The sequence below is a fragment of the Amyelois transitella genome, chromosome 7 (genome assembly GCF_032362555.1).
Source record: "Amyelois transitella isolate CPQ chromosome 7, ilAmyTran1.1, whole genome shotgun sequence".
Lineage (NCBI taxonomy): Eukaryota > Metazoa > Arthropoda > Insecta > Lepidoptera > Pyralidae > Amyelois > Amyelois transitella.
The window spans coordinates 10,106,165-10,126,229 of record NC_083510.1 but is presented as its reverse complement, the minus strand read 5'-3'; the positions used below and the strand labels follow the sequence as shown (position 1 = coordinate 10,126,229).

The following is a 20,065-nucleotide window of genomic DNA, read 5'->3' as shown; positions in this document are numbered from 1 at the left end:
ACTTAATAATTGTCATATCTTTTGGTTTCAAAACATTGGTTGACGTCAAATAAGTAACTTAAAACCAAGTTAACTGCCGCTTCCATAGCGTCAGTGCAGTAGAAGCGGTAACAAACTGCACTGCAGCATTTAGCATAGAGGAGAAAATGTCATGTTTTCATATTGCATAATGTTTTGGCTTACGGCTACTATATTATTTACTTGCTTTTGTCACAATAATAAAAATAAAAATAAAATCCATTTATTTCAGGCTACTGATAGGCCCATAATACAAGAGAAAATACAAAATACAAAATCATCCATATTCACATTAAAATCAATCAAGTAATGTACTCCATTATAAATCAAATTAATTCACTAGCATAAAAATTTCATTTAGTCAAAATAAATTAATTCAATATACAATAGTGAGTAAAGAAAAGTTTTCTATCTAGTCTAGTTAACTATGTATCGTTTGCAAAGTAGAGTTAAATTTCTTGTCTTGGAAAAAAGAGTCTTCTTCTTCTCGAATCTTACGTTGAAAGACACAATCTATGGTCAATTGATCCCAGGTCTATTATAATAATACATACATACATATAATCACGTCTATATCCCTTGCGGGGTAGAAAGAGCCAACAGTCTTGAAAAGACTGATCGGCCACGTTCAGCTATTTGGCTTACTGATAGAATTAAGATTCAAATTGTGACAGATTGCTAGCCCATCGCCTAAAAAAGAACCCCAAGTTTGTAAGCCTATCCCTTAGTCGCCTTTTACGACGTCTACGGTAAAGAAATGTAGTGGTTCTATTCTTTTTTTGTATTATATATATGTATAATAACAAAATATATAACAAAAAAACAATTATATATTCTCACTAACATTTACCAACAAGCGTTTTTCGATTAAAACACATGTCTCCTTTACAGGCAGTATTGCAGGTACAATATAATGCACACCGAGTTTAATTCAATGCGGTATGCGCACACGACACGGCGCGGGTTTGTTTCCCTGCAAATCTGATTTTAAGTGAACACCGTCACTTTCCTACCTGTCCTGTATGTACCGTCAGCAACACAGGTCTTTTTAATATTAACATTAAAATTTTTTTAATGTCAGACCATTAAATTACATGAAGTTTACAGAGATATCGTGCTTTATTAATGCCGGGAGCTTTGATTATTTTGAAAATAATGAAAGAGTACAACAAAGTAGTTGCGTAAGCAGTAGCATAAAAATGTTTGCAATATCTGAGTTTAGTTACTTAACTCTTATAATGACATTAAGTTTGTGAATGGCCAAACAGGTCGCGGTGTAAGTAGAAGGGGATTTGTCGTTTTTTAAATCAAATTGCCTCGCGAGCGTACTTAACTTTGTAGAATAGACGTCAAGACTTTGCGTTACTAAAATGAATTGCATTTTAGTATTTTTGCCGACTGTACTTATTAGTGCGCAAGCAACCAACCCCATTTCAACTTGATTCGAAATTTTTAATTTCATCAAAATCAGACCAACTTTTCGAAAGTTAATACGTTACAAACAAACATACAAAAAATATGTTTTTGCCCCAAATCGATTGGTAGACCTCACTCGCTTCGTTCGCTAAAACAACAACGTTTTTGCCGACTGTACTTATTAGTGCAGAAGCGACCGACCGCGTTTCAACATGGTCTGCTTTGGCTTTCGGACAGATTTATGTTGTACACTTTGTGTCTACGCGGTCTTGTAATGAAGATTGAGTTTTAGGATCTAAAGGGGAATTACAGCGTGTTTGTTTTAGGCATTTAGTGTTTGAGGATTAAATTTTTATAATGGTAGAAATTGAATGGAAACAAATAGTGTAGGTACCAAAATTTTTCTTTAGTTTAAGTTTGATTCTTATTTTTTTTTGCTTAATGTACATAAATATATAAATAAATATATGGTACACGCTAATGTAGGTGTCTTGTGGTTCTCGCAGTTTTGAATATGACCAAGCCATCTCTATACACTTCGTTCGCCAAACAAACGGACATAAGCAATAGAGAAGTTTATTTTTATTCTGTAGAAGTTGTAAGAATGAGTTGATGGAGGGTATAAGCAAATGGGTATAAGCTAATGCAATGATCATGATTCCAGGATGCGAGCTAGGATGAATTCTCTTTTAATAGTGTCATGAAGGTAAAACCAGAGTCGCTTCGTAATTACCTAATTTCCGCACATAGGCGATTCTAAACCTCTATATAGCTAAAACTACTACACTATTTAAACTCGATTAATATATAATGCCAATGGCAGTACCGTGTGGTTCCCGGCACCAATATAAAAAAGGATAAGACCACTCCATCTCATTTCCCGTGGATGTCGTAAGAGCCACTAAGGGATAGGCTTTTATACTTGGCATTCTTATTTTAGGCGATGGGCTAGCAACCTGTCACTAATTGAATCTCAATTCTATCATAAAGCCAAACGATGAACGTGGCTTGTCAGTTTTTTCAGGACTGTTGGCCCTGTCTACCTCGCAAGGGATATAGACGTGACTATATGTATGTATGTTATATACAATGTGACAGTTTAAAGTTAGATCATCAGACGATGCAGTGAACTTATTTAAAGTAAATTTACTTTCTAAATGACAGATTAGTTACAATTCTCGCGTTACAAGAGTTAATTATAACGTTTTCAGACATCAACTTTTGTATAACAAGCCTCGTAGCTGCGACTTCGCTAATCAGCGCGATAAGGCGCGCGTTAATTATCTCCCACAGAATTATTGCTTGGCGAGTTATAAGGCTTGTTGTACACTGGAAACGATTTCAGGCGAATTTTTTTTTGGAAGAACATTTTGGATAAAATGCGGTAACTGGTTTCTCTAAGACACCTGAACAGAGCATACAATGAAGAATGTAGACTATGTAACTTTAAAAATAAGCTTTCTTCTCTTGCAATGCAGCTAGGGGTGCTGCAAAGGTATCTACACACCATCAGTAGCGCTGTATCCGCACTAACAGAGGTAAGTATTAAAAAAAAAATTACATAGGTACAAGTATTACAATACAATTTTTTATTAAATAAAAAAAATGTTAATAATAATAAATATAAATAAGTCCACAATGCTAATGCGCTTCTAGGGCACCCAGATCACACACGAAACATGGCAGTGCTGCTAACTTCAAGTAGAGCTACACACGCATACACATAGTCACGGCTACATCCCTTGCGGGACAGCAGAGCCAACAGTCTCGAAAAGACTGAAAGGCAACGTTTAGTTGTATAGAATTGAGATCCAAATAGTGACAGGTTGATAGCCTGTCTACAAGAGAAACCCCAAATGTATAAGCTTATTTCTTAATCGCATTTTACGACACTTATGGGAAAGATATGGCACTCAAAATAAAACCACAACATATAACCACACAAACAAAATAGAACCACTGGTCTATTTGAAAGTGCTTTTGACTAGGTATTATCAAGAGCGATGCAAGAGATAGTTTCACAATATCTTCTATGTGTGTACCAGCACCCTTATTATTCCAGTTTCTATTCCTAACTCAGAGTCGGCCAAAAACTTAGACAAACGAGCGAGTGCGAGTGAAAAGCGATGTTTTGCTCGCCGTGATTTGCTTAAATCTAAATAATGCTGGCATAACGTACAATTATAAATTCGGCGGTTTTGCAGACTGTGGAATTAATACCGACAACTTTCCCGTACTGGTTGGATGTACATGGGACGGGTTATTTTGGGAATCGAGGATGGAATTTGACGTTATGAAAACGATAATTTGAAATACGATATATATCTGTTGAAGTTAAAGTTATAGATCAAATGAGAGTAAAATAAAAGTCAATTAACAATTGATTTTTTCAGTCTTGGTTACTAAAAAAGTTAGAAGGAAAGATTAAATAGTAAAAAATAAAAATAATACATAGGAAAGATTAAATCTAGTGTCGAGCTAATACCGACTCTTCGAAAATCAAAAAGAAACGTGAACGATGATGCATAAATTTAAAAAAATTGTCATCTTACTTCTAGATGTGTACTATGTATGTCCTAAGTATACCTAGGATTCTCCCCAGGGAGATTCAGCCAGGCTTAATGAGAGGATGTTGTAAGAGAGATAATGTGGGAAAGCAAAACCTTAAAGCTCCTTAGCAAAGAATACAACTGCTGCAGATGCATCTGGGATAGAACAACAAAAGACATTCTGCGAAATAGACATTTTATGTCTAAGGGACATTTTGCGTAATGGATTTCATGCTACTCAGCCCTTTATATTCACTTGGGATCGCATCAATAGTATCATAGAAATTAGGTTAAGTTTTGCTATCGTTCGGCTGGATAAAGCCATCCACATTTTAAACAGAGTACCAACACGCATAATTACAGAGAAAGTTCCTATCTGGACCGCGTCGGTGCATTGTGTTCAAAGCAGAGGCGTCACAAATATGCTAGTTGCTGCTCCAACTTTAATTCAATAGTAGATTTCATTTCGCCGCATAAAAAAGACATTGAAAAAGTGTAATAAATATATTTTTATGTTGACTGTTGTTAAAGGAAAATGACTCTAACTGATTTATCTATAAGTTTGATTGCTAACTGAACTGGCTAACTCGTACGGTGAAGGGAAACATCGTGAGCAAAGGATTTTACTGGTTTGTACTCTTAACCGATTTCCTGTCCTTTTATGTATAATTATAATTACAACAACTGAGGGAGAGTGACTAAATATCAAGAACGGACGGAAGAAATAATTATTTGACATCTTGAAACGACTAATAGGTCACGTTCAGCTGTTTGCCTTAACGATAGAATTGAGATTCAAGTGACAGGTTGCTAGCCCATCGCCTAAAAGAAGAATCTCAAGTTTATAATCCTTTAGTCGCCTTTTACGACATCCACATTTTTTAACGTTATTATAAGCAGTATGTTATTAGCTAAAGTATCTTTTTATAGAATAATATTTTGTGAAACTACCTATTGGTGTTCTATTCTCAAGTACGAGTACAACATGCTCTATCTTGCAACTTACTCGTATGTATATACAAAATCTCCTGCGCCAAAGTCTCTGTGAAACTGAATACATCATAACTCAAACTATGAAACTGGAACAACGACACGTGCGTATTAGTTTCCTGCGCTATTATAGACACAAAATTACGAGAAAACAGATGAATAGGTGCCGTCGATGGTCGAATCGGTAAAGTGCCCGGTTAAAATGCGTGATGCGCAGAGAGACAAATTCAAATTCAAAATTTCATTCATTATTATAGGATACTTCATATCGCTTAATAATTGTCAAAACGTTTGGTTTCACAACATTGGTTGACGTCAAATAAATTGATTATTGCAGTTATTATTATTCACTTACTTAATTAAAGACATAAAAAAAAACATAACATATGGTCACGTCTATGTCCACCGCGGGGCAGACAGAGCCTGTTCGAATCTCACCTCGGCCGTGTACCAATGGCTATTTACGAAGTAATGTACATCAGTTGTCATACTAATCGATGCTCTTATGGTGAGGGAAAACATCGTGAGGAAACCTGCTCATTCAGGCAACTGGATGTGCGACCACGACCGATCCAATACCAGTTAGGTTTACCTGCAAAGGTTGCGGAGGTCAGATGGGAGTCGCTTCGTGTAAAAACCTGACTCACCCAATCCAGGATCCATGGTCAAAGGCTTACCTCGGGCTCCCCTCCAGGGTGATTATGATGCAACCGGGACTAAAGCCAGGTGGAAGAGATAAATGGGTATTCAAAATATATAAAATTTAATATAGAATATATCTATCCCTATATGTCTATATCCCTTGCAATGTAGACGGAAAATACTGATAGGCCATTTTCAGCTGTTTGGCTAAATGATAGAATCGAGATTCAAATAGTGATAGGTTGCTAGCACATCGCCTACCAGAGGAATCCGAAGTTTATAAGCCTATTCCTTAGTCGCCTTTACAACACCCATGAGAATAATATGGAGTGGTTTCATTGTAAAATGCCAGATACCACACGGATTAAACATTTTGAGCTTGCTAATTTTAAGATATATGATTGATGATATATGAATAAGAGAGTTATCACTTCTGTGTTTCAGATATTTTGTTTTATTGGTGATAAAGTATCTACGTGCAAATTAATACTTCTCAAGTTTATAGTCATTGCGGAAATTCAGTGCTTGTTCAACTAATAAGTGCTTCTCCGACGAGGGTCAATTAATGTAGTCTTTATTATATTTTATCAATAACATTATTATGTAAGTGTAAAGTCATGCCGTATGGCACCAATACAAAAAAGAAAAGGACCACTCCATCTCTTTCCCATGGATGTCGTAAAAGGCGACTAAGAAATAGGCTTACAAACTTATGGGCAACCTGTCACTATTTGAATCTCAATTATATCATTAAGCCAAAAAGCTGAACGTGGCCATTCAGTCTTTTCAAGACTATTGGCTCTGTTTACCCCGCAAGGGATATAGACGTGACCATATGTATGTATGTATGTGATGTCAAAAATATTTCCTTACGGGTTAATTGGAGCTAATATGCATTAGACTCGATGACCACGTTTATTTGGAGGGATTATTTATGGAATTAAGATTCAGTAAATATAATAACTTTCACTTAAAAAAATATTCATTAGCTGTTTGGTAGCAAGCAGAGGGATTTCTTGTCCTTAAGAGAGTTATGAATGTGGATGAAGCGAAGGAAGTATGCAGAGATCGTGGCAAGTGGAAAGAGGTAGTCTCTGCCTACCCCTCCGGGAAAGGTGATTTTATGTATGTATGTATGTATATATCGGCATGAGTATTATTCACAGTATTTTCTTTAGTATAATCGAGACGAACTTACGTAGGTATGACTTGTCACAAAAGCGCGTGTAAAGCGCGGCATGTCAATGAGGCGCTAATCACACGCGTGCTGCCTCGCGAGGCAAGGGGAGCTCAAATTAACGTCTGGTTTTAAGTTGCTGTTGCGATGCGCTTTGCTAGTTAGCTGCACCATGAACATGACCACTTTTTTGACTAATAATGTATTATTCACTAGCTGTGCCCGCGACACTTCGCCAGCGTGGAATAGTTATTTTGGGCATCATTATAGCTCTCCAGGATGAATAATTTTCCCTGTTTTTTTCACATTTTCCATTATTTCTTTGCTCCTGATAGTTGCAGCGTGATATTATATAGCCTAAAGCCTTCCTCGACAAATGGTCTATTCAACACAAAAAGAATTTTTCAATTTGAACCGGTAGTTCCTGAGATTAGCGCGTTCGAAAAATTAACTCTTCAGCTTCATAACATTAGTTTACTCGTAGATATGATTCTAAACGGATAAAAATACAGGCAAAAACCGCGTGTTAATAAACTGCTTTTAACCTTACTTGCTAGCTGTTACCAAGAATAGATTTTTATTTCCCTATATTTTGGCATCAGTTTTATCATATTTTCTACAGTAAACCCAAGATAGAACTACCTATAAGTTGTCACAAAATCACGTGTAAAACGCGGTATGTTAATGAGGCGCTATTCACACGCGGGCTGCCTCGCGAGGCAAGGGGCGCGCCTCTCGAGCTCCAAATTAACGTCTGCGTTCAAGTGGCTGTTGCGATGCGCTTTGCTCGTTAGCTGTACCAAGAATAGAGACTTCTTTCTCTAATATTAAGTACTATTCTAACATTGGTAAGGAACAATATTTTTTAATTTGACAATATGGTCTACAGCTTTTTTCTAGTCTTTAATATGAACATCAGCCCCTGTACGCGCGACGCTTTTTTTATCGCGCGAAAAACTTACTTAACGAGCGCAGGTGGTTCTTGATTGACCTCAACTTGAACAGTTTTTAAAATACATACATAAAATCGCACTTATCTCGTGAAGGGATGACATTTTTCCACTTGCTACAAAACCTGCATACTTCTTCCGCCTCATACACATTCGCAACTTTCTGCATGCAAGATCGACGGTTATTTTTTCGAAGGTAAGAACACAAAATGCAAGTGCAAGTGCAAGCTCTTTTATTAAAAGGCTTTTACAAACTGCACGGAACAAAACCTGGGACACACCTATGTCTTATTCTCTGCCAGACCAGCATGGCGGGTTTACTTTTCATATTGTAAATTCCGCTCAAACGTCGAGCGTGGGCTCAAAACTGTCGTAATCCCGCATTATTCACTCTGATCGTTAATTATTTTCAAAACAGCCTTTAAAATTTCAAAACCTCATTAAGATACAAGGCGGCGCACATAAAGGGTTCTGGAATAATACAAAAGGTAATTTTCGCTTATTCATTAAATGTAATTAAAAGAGCGTATAATGATGAAGCGCGGAATTAATAACATGCAAAATAATGGTGAAACTCAGTGGTTCTGAATGTTATCGAGGAAGTAAGAAAATTATGGTAATTAAACCATGAAAAATAGTAATTACTATTAATTGTTAATTAAATTATTTTAATGTTTTTATAGTTTTATTTTTTTTATATTTGAAATAAACAATTTCTCGTGTAATTTTAAGTGTAATTTATAAAACTAATTAACACTTTTTTATACCTGAGTCACTATTGATTTTTTGCCACATCAATAATTTATGTATATTTTTTAAGGTACAATATCATTTTTTATAAGTTAAAATGCTCATCGCAAATGAATTAAATATCAAGGCTTATTCAAAACACAACTGTTTTTATCACTAAAAACTACAGTGATTTTCAAATATTACGTACCCGAATTCGAGTCTTCTTATTTCAACATAATTATTCAAACCATTTTTTTTGGTCCATATTCTAATATTTTGAGCAACACTGGCGAAGATATTCCTACTCAGCATGAGGGCTTAACTCGTTAACCAAGTATTTCCTCACATAGGGGAATGTTTAGTTACAATATTAGATTAAGATAACGTATTTGATCAATCAAACGCTTCTACACAGTGAATACTGTTTGTGGAAGTTAGCAGCATTATTAGTTTATATAACGAGAGATGATCGTACTTTTGGTAACAATCGTTAGGACATCTGATTGGGTATAAGTGGATCTATAAGTTTGGCCTTATGACGCGATAGATCAGTGAATTTCGTTATTCGTAGATTTTTTTTCACTGAATAGTGAGTGACAGTATCCTATCCTGTCACTATTCAGTAAAAAAAATCTACGAATCCATCCATCGCCTACAAGAAGAATCGCAAGTTGAATAGCCATTTCCTAAGTCACCTTTTACGACATCCACAGGAAAGAAATGGAGTAGCAAAATATGTGTTGCTCCACTAAAATGTGTCACACATACAATAGTCACCGTTATTGTCTTCGCAAAGTTATATTTGAAGTAAGTTATAATCAAGGCTGTGGTGAAATTTACACAATGGTATAAGACAAATGACAAAATTGTATTAACTATTACCCAAAAAGTTAATTCGTTATTCTTAATACTGAAAATAACACAGGTTTTAACGCTCACTTTCCTACCCGACGTTAAACTCGTTTAGTTACCTATAGTTTTAAGTAAGTTTAAAAGTAAATTCGATATTTTTCTTTCTCAGAATTCTTCAGCATAGGCACATACATTATTTGTTTTTGTTTTGTTTAGTTTAATATATACATTTCAACCCTTAACATCCAGACATTTCTCAGCATCCAATGACTTGTTTGATCCTTTGGCTTGTCTCTTCTCATCTTTTTTATGTTCAAAGTACAGCCAGCTGGAAAATTAAAAATACCAAATTAGCAATAGCATTAGAAACTTAAAGTCTATATCCCTTGCGGGGTAGACAGAGCCAATAGTCTTGAAAAGACTGAATGGCCTCGTTTAGCTATTTGGCTTTAAAATAGAATTGAGATTCAAATAGTGACAGGTTGCTAGCCCATCGCCTAAAAGAAGAATCCCAAGTTTATAAGCCAATCCCTTAGTCGCCTTTTAAGACATCCATGGGAAAAAGATGAAGTGGTCCTATTCTTTTTTGTATTGGTGCCGGGAACCACACGGCGGCACCATTTATCCATTATGCCCGTGTAATTTTTCAATATTTTTCAATGCGAAATAATTACATGAATATGAAGATGGATGGTAGGACCAGGATGGCTCCTAACAGGAACACAGCCCCGGGCAGAACGTTCAGGGTCGCCATGTACACCCTGGAGTAGAGGGGGCCGTACACGAGGGGCATAGCTGCTTCAGCCAGACCGAACAGGGAGTTCACTTTGCCTGGAACAAAATTCGATTTTGAACTTAATTTGTTTCTGTCTTTTGGTGTAAATCCCTGTTACCTGTCACCATCGCCTGCGAAAGAAACTATAAAAAAATTTAAAAAAAAAGTATGTGTGTTTGTTTGTTTGTAATATCTTTATTGCATAGAAATTTACACAGTAACAAGAAAATAATAGTCATTATAATAAGTCATTCATTATAATCAAATTTGTATTCCTTGTGGGGTAGACAGAGCCAGCAGTCTTGAAAGACGGATAGGCCACGTTCAGCTGTAAGGCTTAGTGATAGAATTGAGATTCAAATAGTGACAGGCTGCTAGCCCATGGCCTAAGAGAAAAATACCAAGTGTATAAGCATATTCCTAAGTCAACTTTTATGACATCTATGAAAAAGAGATGGAGTGGTCTTCTTTGTACATTGGTGTTGGGAACTACACGGCACTTGGTACAAAAATAAAAATTAAATAAAGAAAATGTCTCACCAAACTCGTTTCCGCTGACTAATTTCGTGGCGATAGATCTCATTGCAATGAAGGAGGTCCCGTTCAGAATTTCCAGGAGAGGTGCTGTAAATAAATATTTTTATGAGTAACTAGCGACCTGTACCGGTTTCACACGGGTAGCATTTATTCATATAAACCTTCCTCCTGAATCACTCTATCTATAATATTAAAAAGAAAACTGCATTAAAATGTGTTTGTAGTTTTAAAGATTTAGGCATGCATACATACAGACAAAGGGACAGACGCGGAAAGCGACTTTGCTTTAAACGATAGTGATATTCCAAGTTGCCTGAATGTGCAGATGTTTTCCCTCACCGTAAGAGCATCGGTTCGTATTCAAACTAATATACATAACTTTTGAAAATAGTCATTGGTACATAGCCGAGGTAGGATTCGGACCTGTGCATTTCTGCGCACACGCATTTTAAGCTGGCACCTTACCGGTTCGACCACCAACGCTCAGAGTGGTGGGGATGCATACATATACATATGATCACGTCTATATCCCTAGCGGGGCAGACAGAGCCACCAGGCTTGAAAAGACTGATAGGCCACGCTCAGCTGTTTGGCTTAGTGATAGAATTGAGACCCAAACAGTGACAGGTTGCTAGCCCATCGCCGAAAAGAGGAATCCCAAGTTTATAAGCCTATCCCTTAGTCGCCTTTTACGAGTGAGAGACGGAGTGGTCCTATTCTTTTTTGTAATGGTGCCGGGAACCACACGGCACAGCAAGGTGGGGATGCAACCGGGACTAAAGTTTATTGAAAAAAAAAAAAAAAAAAAGTCAGGAGGAAGGAGAAATATTCTTAAAGTCACTTAGGCTTTTGTTATGGTCTGAATAGATAGATAGATAGATAAAACTCTTTATTGCACCATAAGAGTAAAACATACAATACAGACCCCTCATATCGATATTTTGGAAATGACCTGTCATCGGTCAGTTACAATTTATTATAGTTGTTGGTATGTTAAATTCGGCGTTTGGCTTTTCGCGACTATTGACTAAGTCTACCCCGTAAGTGATAAAAACGTGATATACCTCACATTGAATATACTTTTGTTTTCATTGATGACTTACAAAATGGAATTTGAATGTTAATATTCTGTCTCTTAATTTTTGTAGGCGAGAATTTAGTTTTTAATGGTTATGCTTGGTATTGTTACAAACTAATAGAAATTTATCAAATATCTTATCCAAAGGTTAACAAAACGAAGACGTACCCTACTTGTAACTTTATTATCTGTTGTTTACTAATAAACACTTTGCCAAGTCATTCCCCCCATATAGAATGCATGGTCAAAGGCATACCCCGGGCTCCTCTCCAGAGAGGTGAGGATGCAACAGTGACTAAAGACAGGAGGAAAAAGATATTGCCAAGTCATTGACATCCAACAATAAGTCTCAAACTCAGCCCAAAGACTATAAAAATGTTTAATGAAAAATATTATTTTATTTATTTATTTAGTTCACGTTGACATTTGTTTTACAATTAAATTATTCTCTCATCATAACGTGTTCCATTTATGTATATAAGCTATATAAACGATGTCACAGATAACACACAAATAGTCGCCAGACATATTTCAAACCCAACTACCTCTTGGTGTAGATAATATACCACTAATTAGGACAACATTATTACTATCAAACTACATTTAATCACGTATATAAATACGTGATTAAATGTAAGGGATAACCCTTACGGGGTAGGCTGTGCCTACTAAACTGAAAGGTCCCATGTATGCTGAAGAGAAATGTCGCAATTAGACTATATAAACATGGAACTGATTTTAAGTTTAGCCAATTTAAAACGGCGGTTTTCGTAAAAACCAATATGGCTGCCATCTTAATATAGTAAAACTATCTTAATATAGTATATATATAATAATAGTTTACTATATTATTTCCCAAGGCCTTTAAATAATTATGTGCAAATTTATAACTTTCCACATGTGCCATTATCAGTATGTCATTGTTCCGTATATGAATATTTTAACAAGACTTATAATTTGTTTAGTCTAGATTTGTAAATGATCTAGTAATGTTTCCTGTACTTATCTGTCTACATAAACAGAATTGTATCGTAAAAATTTAAAAGTTAGTGTTATTGTCACGTGCGGTTTGGGCAAACCCGTCCATTGCTGTTGTTGTATTTTGATTTATAGCGGCCATCTTGTGAAATAACATTCTTAAAAGTTTATGATTGACCTGGTTTTTCCAGCGTGAATATTTATTTATTTTGAATAGTGAAATTTATGCGTATTGTGCGATATATATATTTGTAATTGTAGTAATTATTATCTTACTATATTACTCGTAGGTACTATATATTTTTTATTGTTATCAATTTACAAATATGCTTTGGTTCTTCATTCGACTTTTCTTTCACTCTTTCCGTGATTTAATTTTCTCAATGAATTCAATTTTATATATAAAATTCTCTGTCACTGACCGATTCTCATGAAATTTTGTGAGCATATTGAGTAAGTCTATTTTTCATATCCCTTAGTGATTAAGGTGATTAAGAAATTACTTAAAAATTATTTATTTGGCAAAACAACGTTTGCCGGGACAGCTAATATTCCCAAAAATTTATTAATTTAGTTCATAACAGCATTACATAGTGACAATCAACGGCGCGTGCGTACCTACACTGTTATTTATACGTGTTGCCGTACAAACTTGAAAATCCTTATGACAAATTCTACATATTTTTTTAAATTTCATCAAAATTAGACCATACATACTTATAATCATGTCTTTGCGGGGTTGGTCAGAGCCAATAGTCTGATAGGCTACGCTCAGCTGTTTGGCTTAATGATAGAACTCAGATTCAAATAATGACAGGTTGCTAGCCCACCGCCTAAAAGAAGAATCCCAAATCGACATCCATGGGAAAGCGATGGAGATTATTAAATTAGATCATACATACAAAACATGTGTTTTTGATCGAGGTTTATTGTCTCGCTTTGTCAATGAAACTTACGTAAATAATTAATATCTTAACTGATTTGTTTCTTTTTTAACGATGTACTATTTTCTTGTTACTGTGTAAATTTCTATGCAATAAAGATATTACATACATACATACTTACCCAAATATATTTCGAAGTCGTTTCTGGCGAATGCATAAGCGAAGGATGCCACGATCTTGCTGGTGCAGGATATGATGCCGAGTAATGTATCATCCAACTTCAGGTAATTACTGAAGAGACTGATGGAAAACATTGTGCCTGTAAAAAAGGAAAAATATCTATTCATTTAACATAAAAGATTGAATTATTATTGGACTGATTTACTGACATATGAATGTGCAAACCCCAAACAGCTGGGTCTAGAGAATTGAACAAATAGGTTCCCTATATGGTCTAAGAATTCAATAAGTAACGATTGTACTGATTTCCTTACATACATGCATAAAGTCACGTCAATATTCCTTGCGGAGTAGACAGAGCCAACAGTTTTGATAAACCTGAAAGGCCACATTCAGCTGTATAGCTTTATGACGGGATTGCGATTCAAATAGTGACAGGTTGCTAGCCCATCGCCCAAAAGAGGAATCCCAAGTTTATAAGCCTATCCCTTAGTCGCCTTCCACCACATTCATGATGAATATATATGAAATGGCTCTATTCTGATTTCCGTGGGAACAAATATCGGAATTTTGGGTATATCGCGGGAGCTGTTCCGTGTAAAAAACTGACTTTCCCAAACCAGAATCGTGGTGATAGGCGTACTCCACTCCAGAGAGGCGAGGATCTAACCGGGACTTACGCCAGGAGGAAGAAAAATACAAGGAAATTAAAATTTAGTCCAATAATTTGTTATGGATGTATTGAAGTGTTTACTTTATAAGTATGAGTGAAAAGACTTGAGCGTGGGTTTTTAAATCAATTATAGGAAACCTCAACAAGTTTTCTAATTGATTCCTATCAAAACAATCTTATAATAACACAGAATATTATTTCTTTTTATCACAAATCGTTCGGAATTTTTTTATTTCGATACTTACCTACACAATCCAACCTACTAAGGTCTTCCAACATGCTTGAAATAAATAAAGAATCATAATTCATGTTTTATTTTCATTTGAATTTGTGCTATTGAACTAGGCTCGGCATTGAGAAGTGCCTTACGAATAAATGTATAAAAAGCCTAAGTTATAGAGAAAACTGTATCAAAATCCATTGAATGGTATTAAAGAAACTTTAGAAACATATAGAGGCGGACGGCCATATTTTATACTAGCTGTGCACGCGACTTCATCCGCGTGGAATAGTCATTTTGGGCATCATTGAAGCCATCAAGGATGAATAATTTACCCCGGTTTTTGTCACATTTTCCATTATTTCTTGGCTCCTTATAGTTGCAGCGTGATGTTATATAGCCTTAAGCCTTCCTCGATAAATGGTCTATTTAACACAAAAAGAATTTTTCAATTTGAACCAGTAGTTCCTGAGATAATCACGTTTAAACAAACAAACAATCAAAATTTTCAGCTTTATAATATTAGTATAGATGGTGATAGTGATATAACAAAGATGATGTATTACTAAATGAGACTGTGACTTAATACTGTCACTTGTATGGCTACAAAATTTTATCTTTGGATGAGATTATAATAATTTTACTTACCTATTAAGTTGGTTGTGATCGCGTATGTAGACCACAAACTGTACTGCACTTCGTCCCAATTGAATCGGTATCGAGTGAACAGGTAAAATATCGTGTATTCGCCTGAAAATACAGAAAATTATATTGTTTTTTTTTGTATTGTTGTTAAGTTTTTGTGTTTCATTTTTTTTCTTCACTTTATTCACTTCATCTCTTTCCCATGGATGTCGTAGAAGGCGACTAAGTGATAGGCTTATAAACTTGGGAACCGGTCACTATTTGAATCTCAATTCTATCACTAAACCAAATAGCTGAACGTGGCCTATCAGTCTTTTCAAGACTGTTGGCTCTGTCTACCCTAGAAGGGATATAGATGTGACCATATGTATGTATGATTTATTAATTGTAAGTATAATATTAAATTAAAACTACGCTTAAAAATAAAGAAATAAGTATTAAGAAAAATTTAAAAAATCGAACAGACTCTGCATCTCTCAGAAAGCTGGCAGCATTGCCATGTTGAGTAATTGTTGGACACGGTAATACATTAAAGTTTTTGAATAAAGGACTGCAGGATACATAAATCTATAGAAAATAAATAGCTCCAAATCATTGAGCAGTCAATAGTTGGATATCTTATTTACTTATCCGACGAATCTCATCCTAGTTTTGAAAGAGTCTTCAATCTGCTGGCAAATTATAGTAAATTGGTATTACCGTCTTTTTCTACAAAGTTGTTACGCTAAAAAATGATATTTTTATTGTAATAGCTTTGTCTCCGTCTGTGGAGTCCCTAAGGGTCTTAAGGATTTAATGAAATTCATTTTTGTAATGGAAAATTATTTAAATTAGGTGGCGGTAAAATTTTGTCAATGTCACTTCGGAATTATTAAGTTATTTTGCTTGATAATTTCGTTAGCGACCGTTTTTTTTAGAGCTTCTAAGACAAAAAGGGACCTTTGAAGAATCACCGATTTTACCTTTAAATTATAAGTGCCTTGAAAGGCAATGGAAGTGAAAGAGTACTTAAACAATATTACTTAGGCAGGTATGCAGTAAAGTTGCCTTTATATATTTTTAGACGATGGGTTTGTGAAACTGTACACTGACTTAAATCTGAATTCCATCATTAAGACATCCAGCTACTGTGACTCTGTCAATCTCAAAATTGACACGATGAGGCACGTGTGTGTATATTTGTATGAATAATTTGGCAGACAATGTAACTTCACTATTACTTGGTTTTTGAAAAATAAAACCTTAAAGTTCATGAACCTATTAGTGTAAGACTTTTTTTTTACATATAATCACGTCTATATCCCCCCTACAGGGTAGTCAGAGCCAACAATTTTACCGAAAAACCACTTTCAGTTGTATCGCTTAAAGATGAAATTGAAGATAGTTGATATAGATAGTGATAAGTAGCAACTTGAGCACTATGGGCTAGCAAGTCCATAGCCTACAAGAAGAATCCCAAGTTTATTAGCCATTCCCTTAGTCGCTTTTAACTAAATTCATGGAAAAGTTATGGAGTGATACTATTATAAAGTGTCAAGAATATGTTTCTGTTTTTAACACATGGCGACCGAGCTCTGTACGGTGATTTTGTTAACTGTATCTAAGGACAAAAAAGTCATAAAAGGTATATTTTTGAAAACACACAAAAAAATTATAGGCTAGGCGAGCTTAGAACGACAAAATTAACTTACCTTATATGCTATGCATGAAAATATGGGAGAAACGATAGATAGAGAAAATGAAAATCGTTTCATTCATTGAAAAATCATATAAAATTTAAAACGCGGGTACATATATATTCTTTAACTAGAGGCCGCCCGCGACTTCGTCCGCATGGAAACCCTATCAATCCCGCGGGAACTTTGGGATAAAAAGTAGCCTATGTGTTATTCTGGGTCTTCAGCTACCTACATACCAAATTTCATGGTAATCGGTTCAGTAGTTTTTGCGTGAAAGAGTAACAAACATCCATACAAACTTTCGCCTTTATAATAGTAGTAGGAAAGGATCTATATACATATATCGTTTAATAGTGTAGGAATATGAGATAAACACTTTGATATTATGAACCATGCAACTGTTTATTAACAAACTAATGAGGATTCTTTCAAACTAAATCTGGATGCCTTTAGGATATTGAAGTTATCTGCTGGAAAACTTTCCTCGTAAGAAACTTTAAGCATTTTGACGTTTGATGTTTCTAAGATGAGTAACTGTTGTAGTGTTTTATAACATTAAACTATTTACTCAATTATTTACACAGAATGATTTAACTTTTGCTGATCATACAGTTACGTCTATATCCCTTGCGGGATAGACAGAGCCAACCAACAGTCTTGAAAAGACTGATAGGCCACGTTCGGCTTTTTGGCTTGATACTTAAATTGAAATTCAAATAGTAACAGGTTGCTAGCCCATCGCCTAAAAGAAGTATCCTAAGTTTATAAGCCATCTCCTAAGTCGCCTTTTACGATAACTATGGAATAGAGAAGGAGTGGTCCTGTTCTTTGTTTTTATTGTTACCGAGGATCACACTACAAAAGTATATATATAAGTCATATATGTAATATTTGTAATATAATATATATACGACTTATATAAATACATATATGTAATGTATAAGTATAGTGTATACAGATGGTCAATCAGAGAAGGGTTTATAAACTTGTAACTCTCCTTTAAGGCAAAGGGCTCGTTCCTTGTATCAGAATTTCGAATCAAAAATCTACCTAAACGTGGCTGTCTTTAATTTTGGGACTATTAGCTATGTCTACCCATTAAGGGATAAGGACGCGATACATGTTTGAACAGTTTTATATCTAATATTAAAATTATTTATACCTTAATACTTACCATGCGTAGGACCAAAGATGACACAAACTGTAAGTAAAAGCATAGCGACCCTCAGTCTTCTATTCCCTTCTCCTTTACGAAACGCAACTCGGAAAGTATCAACAACGAGTGAAATATCGAAAAATTCTTTTAGAAATCCAATTAATCCACCGCGTTTCTGGAAAGGATGTAGGGCATTAATGTTATTTTCAGATCTTAAACCAATAAATTGTAGTAAAAGCTTATTTGTAGCCAATTTAAAATGATGATTGATGTAACAGTTGACTCTTCAAATCTTAGTAAGGTAATCGAATATTTGTACAATAACCATGCAGTTGAATACTCACTTTTTCTGATGGCACTTCTGGGATCACTCTTTTTGGATCTTTCAAATATGTATAGCCATAAAATAAACTGAACATATACAGGACAGTTGATATAGAAAATACTCCATAGTATCCAATCCAGTTTAATAAAACACCACTTAAGGCACTACCTATAGGATATCCCAAAGACATAAACAAGTTTACAATTCCAACTCTGTATGTTCTCTCTTCTAACGTTGTTATATCACCTATGTAGCTAAATACACCAACGAAATTAGTAAACCAACCACCAGTAATAGCTGGAAATATGGCTTCTGTTAAGGCAGCAACTTCAACAGGCAACTCATAAAAAAAGTAAGTATTAATGATGAATCCGACAGACGTTAAGAATTCTCCAACTATTGGTAACATGATGCACGCTTTTCTTCTTCCCGTCTTGTCGCTCCAGGCGCCGACGAACAAAATCAACAGTACAGGTATAGAAGTTTGAATAACATTCTTCCAAGATTGTATACCAGCTATCAAAGTTTGTACCTCAGTTTCGTATTGCGTATAGTTTTCAGTTTGCCTTAAATTGAGAGCATCGCACACTTCGTCTGAAAATTTTAGATTCACCCGACACGCTTTCTCCAAGTTCAAGTTTTGCGTCGCCAACGATGCTAAGACACTTGGCATTATGTAACAAGCCATTATAGGTTCAACGGTAACGTTAGCTTTGATTTTTTTTAATTTCTGTAAAAACGTTAGCTTCTCTTTCTTTTTTTCTTTATTGCCCTCAACCTCGCTTGTTTTAAGAGGTGTTTCTTCATTTTCTTCACTACGTCTTGATTCATCTTGTTTTTCATCACTCACTGTTGCTGGTTCGTCGTTATTTTGTTTCATTTTAGAGTAAATAATTTAAAAAAAGTATGATCTACTATCGAGTGATACGCGTCTACTGTGACAATAGCGAACTGTTTGTATCAAACTTATTTACCAGATAAAACTTTACTGTGCGATGCTCAATCTGTCCAATATTTGCAGAGGCTTAGCAAGCATAGCACTGACACAAAATATTTAGTACATAGATAGTAATATTCTTGATTGGACTCTTCTTTTAGCGATGACCTAACAACTTGTCACTATTTGAATCTCAATCCTATCATTGAGCCAAACAGCTGAACGTGGCCCATCAATCTTTTCAAGACTGTTGGCCCTATCTACCCCGTAAGGGATATAGATGTAGTTATATGTATGTTTGTACGTATAGTAATATTCAAATACATTTTATTGTTATCTTCATATGTTATTTATTATATGATATCACATGTGCTCGCAAAGGTTTAATCTTTTAGTCTTTGTATTATTATTAAAAATTATCATTACTGAGCTTCAGGTGACATTTTGTGAAGTGTCCTTTCTGTTCCTACAATAATTTGTGGCACTTCTATATTACATTTGTGATAAGCATTAATGCAACCGTAATAATGTAATTCCTCATCATATAAACTATTTCTAGGTATAAATAAAGCAGGATGACGTTTTTTACAATATAATTACTATTATATTTTACTTCTCTATTTAATTTATTTATAATTAGAAAATATGGATCTATTATAAATTTTAGTTTTT

At 35.0% G+C, this 20,065-nt stretch overlaps 1 protein-coding gene across 1 annotated transcript; it reads right to left on the bottom strand.

Annotated features, from left to right (window-relative positions):
• Positions 1–7,976: 7,976 nt before the first annotated feature.
• Positions 7,977–19,439, bottom strand: LOC106130214 (probable peptidoglycan muropeptide transporter SLC46). Its single transcript, XM_060945221.1, has 7 exons — positions 18,476–19,439; positions 18,150–18,306; positions 15,300–15,401; positions 13,760–13,897; positions 10,642–10,725; positions 10,001–10,157; positions 7,977–9,654 (listed from the first exon to the last, which is right to left on the bottom strand). The coding sequence occupies exons 1-7, from the start codon at positions 19,334–19,336 to the stop codon at positions 9,558–9,560; spliced, it is 1,596 nt and encodes a 531-aa protein (XP_060801204.1). The 5' UTR covers positions 19,337–19,439; the 3' UTR covers positions 7,977–9,557.
• Between the last annotated feature and the right edge of the window lie 626 nt (positions 19,440–20,065).

Bases quoted from the DNA above. Each gene is read 5' to 3' on its own strand.
- LOC106130214 (XM_060945221.1), bottom strand. From the start codon at position 19,336: ATGAAACAAAATAACGACGAACCAGCAACAGTGAGTGATGAAAAACAA. The intron at 18,307-18,475 runs GTGAGTATTCAA...CATCCTTTCCAG, and splicing joins CAGAAGTGCCATCAGAAAAA to AAACGCGGTGGATTAATTGG. The intron at 9,655-10,000 runs GTAATTATTTCG...TTAATTTTCCAG, and splicing joins CCATCCATCTTCATATTCAT to CTGGCTGTACTTTGAACATA.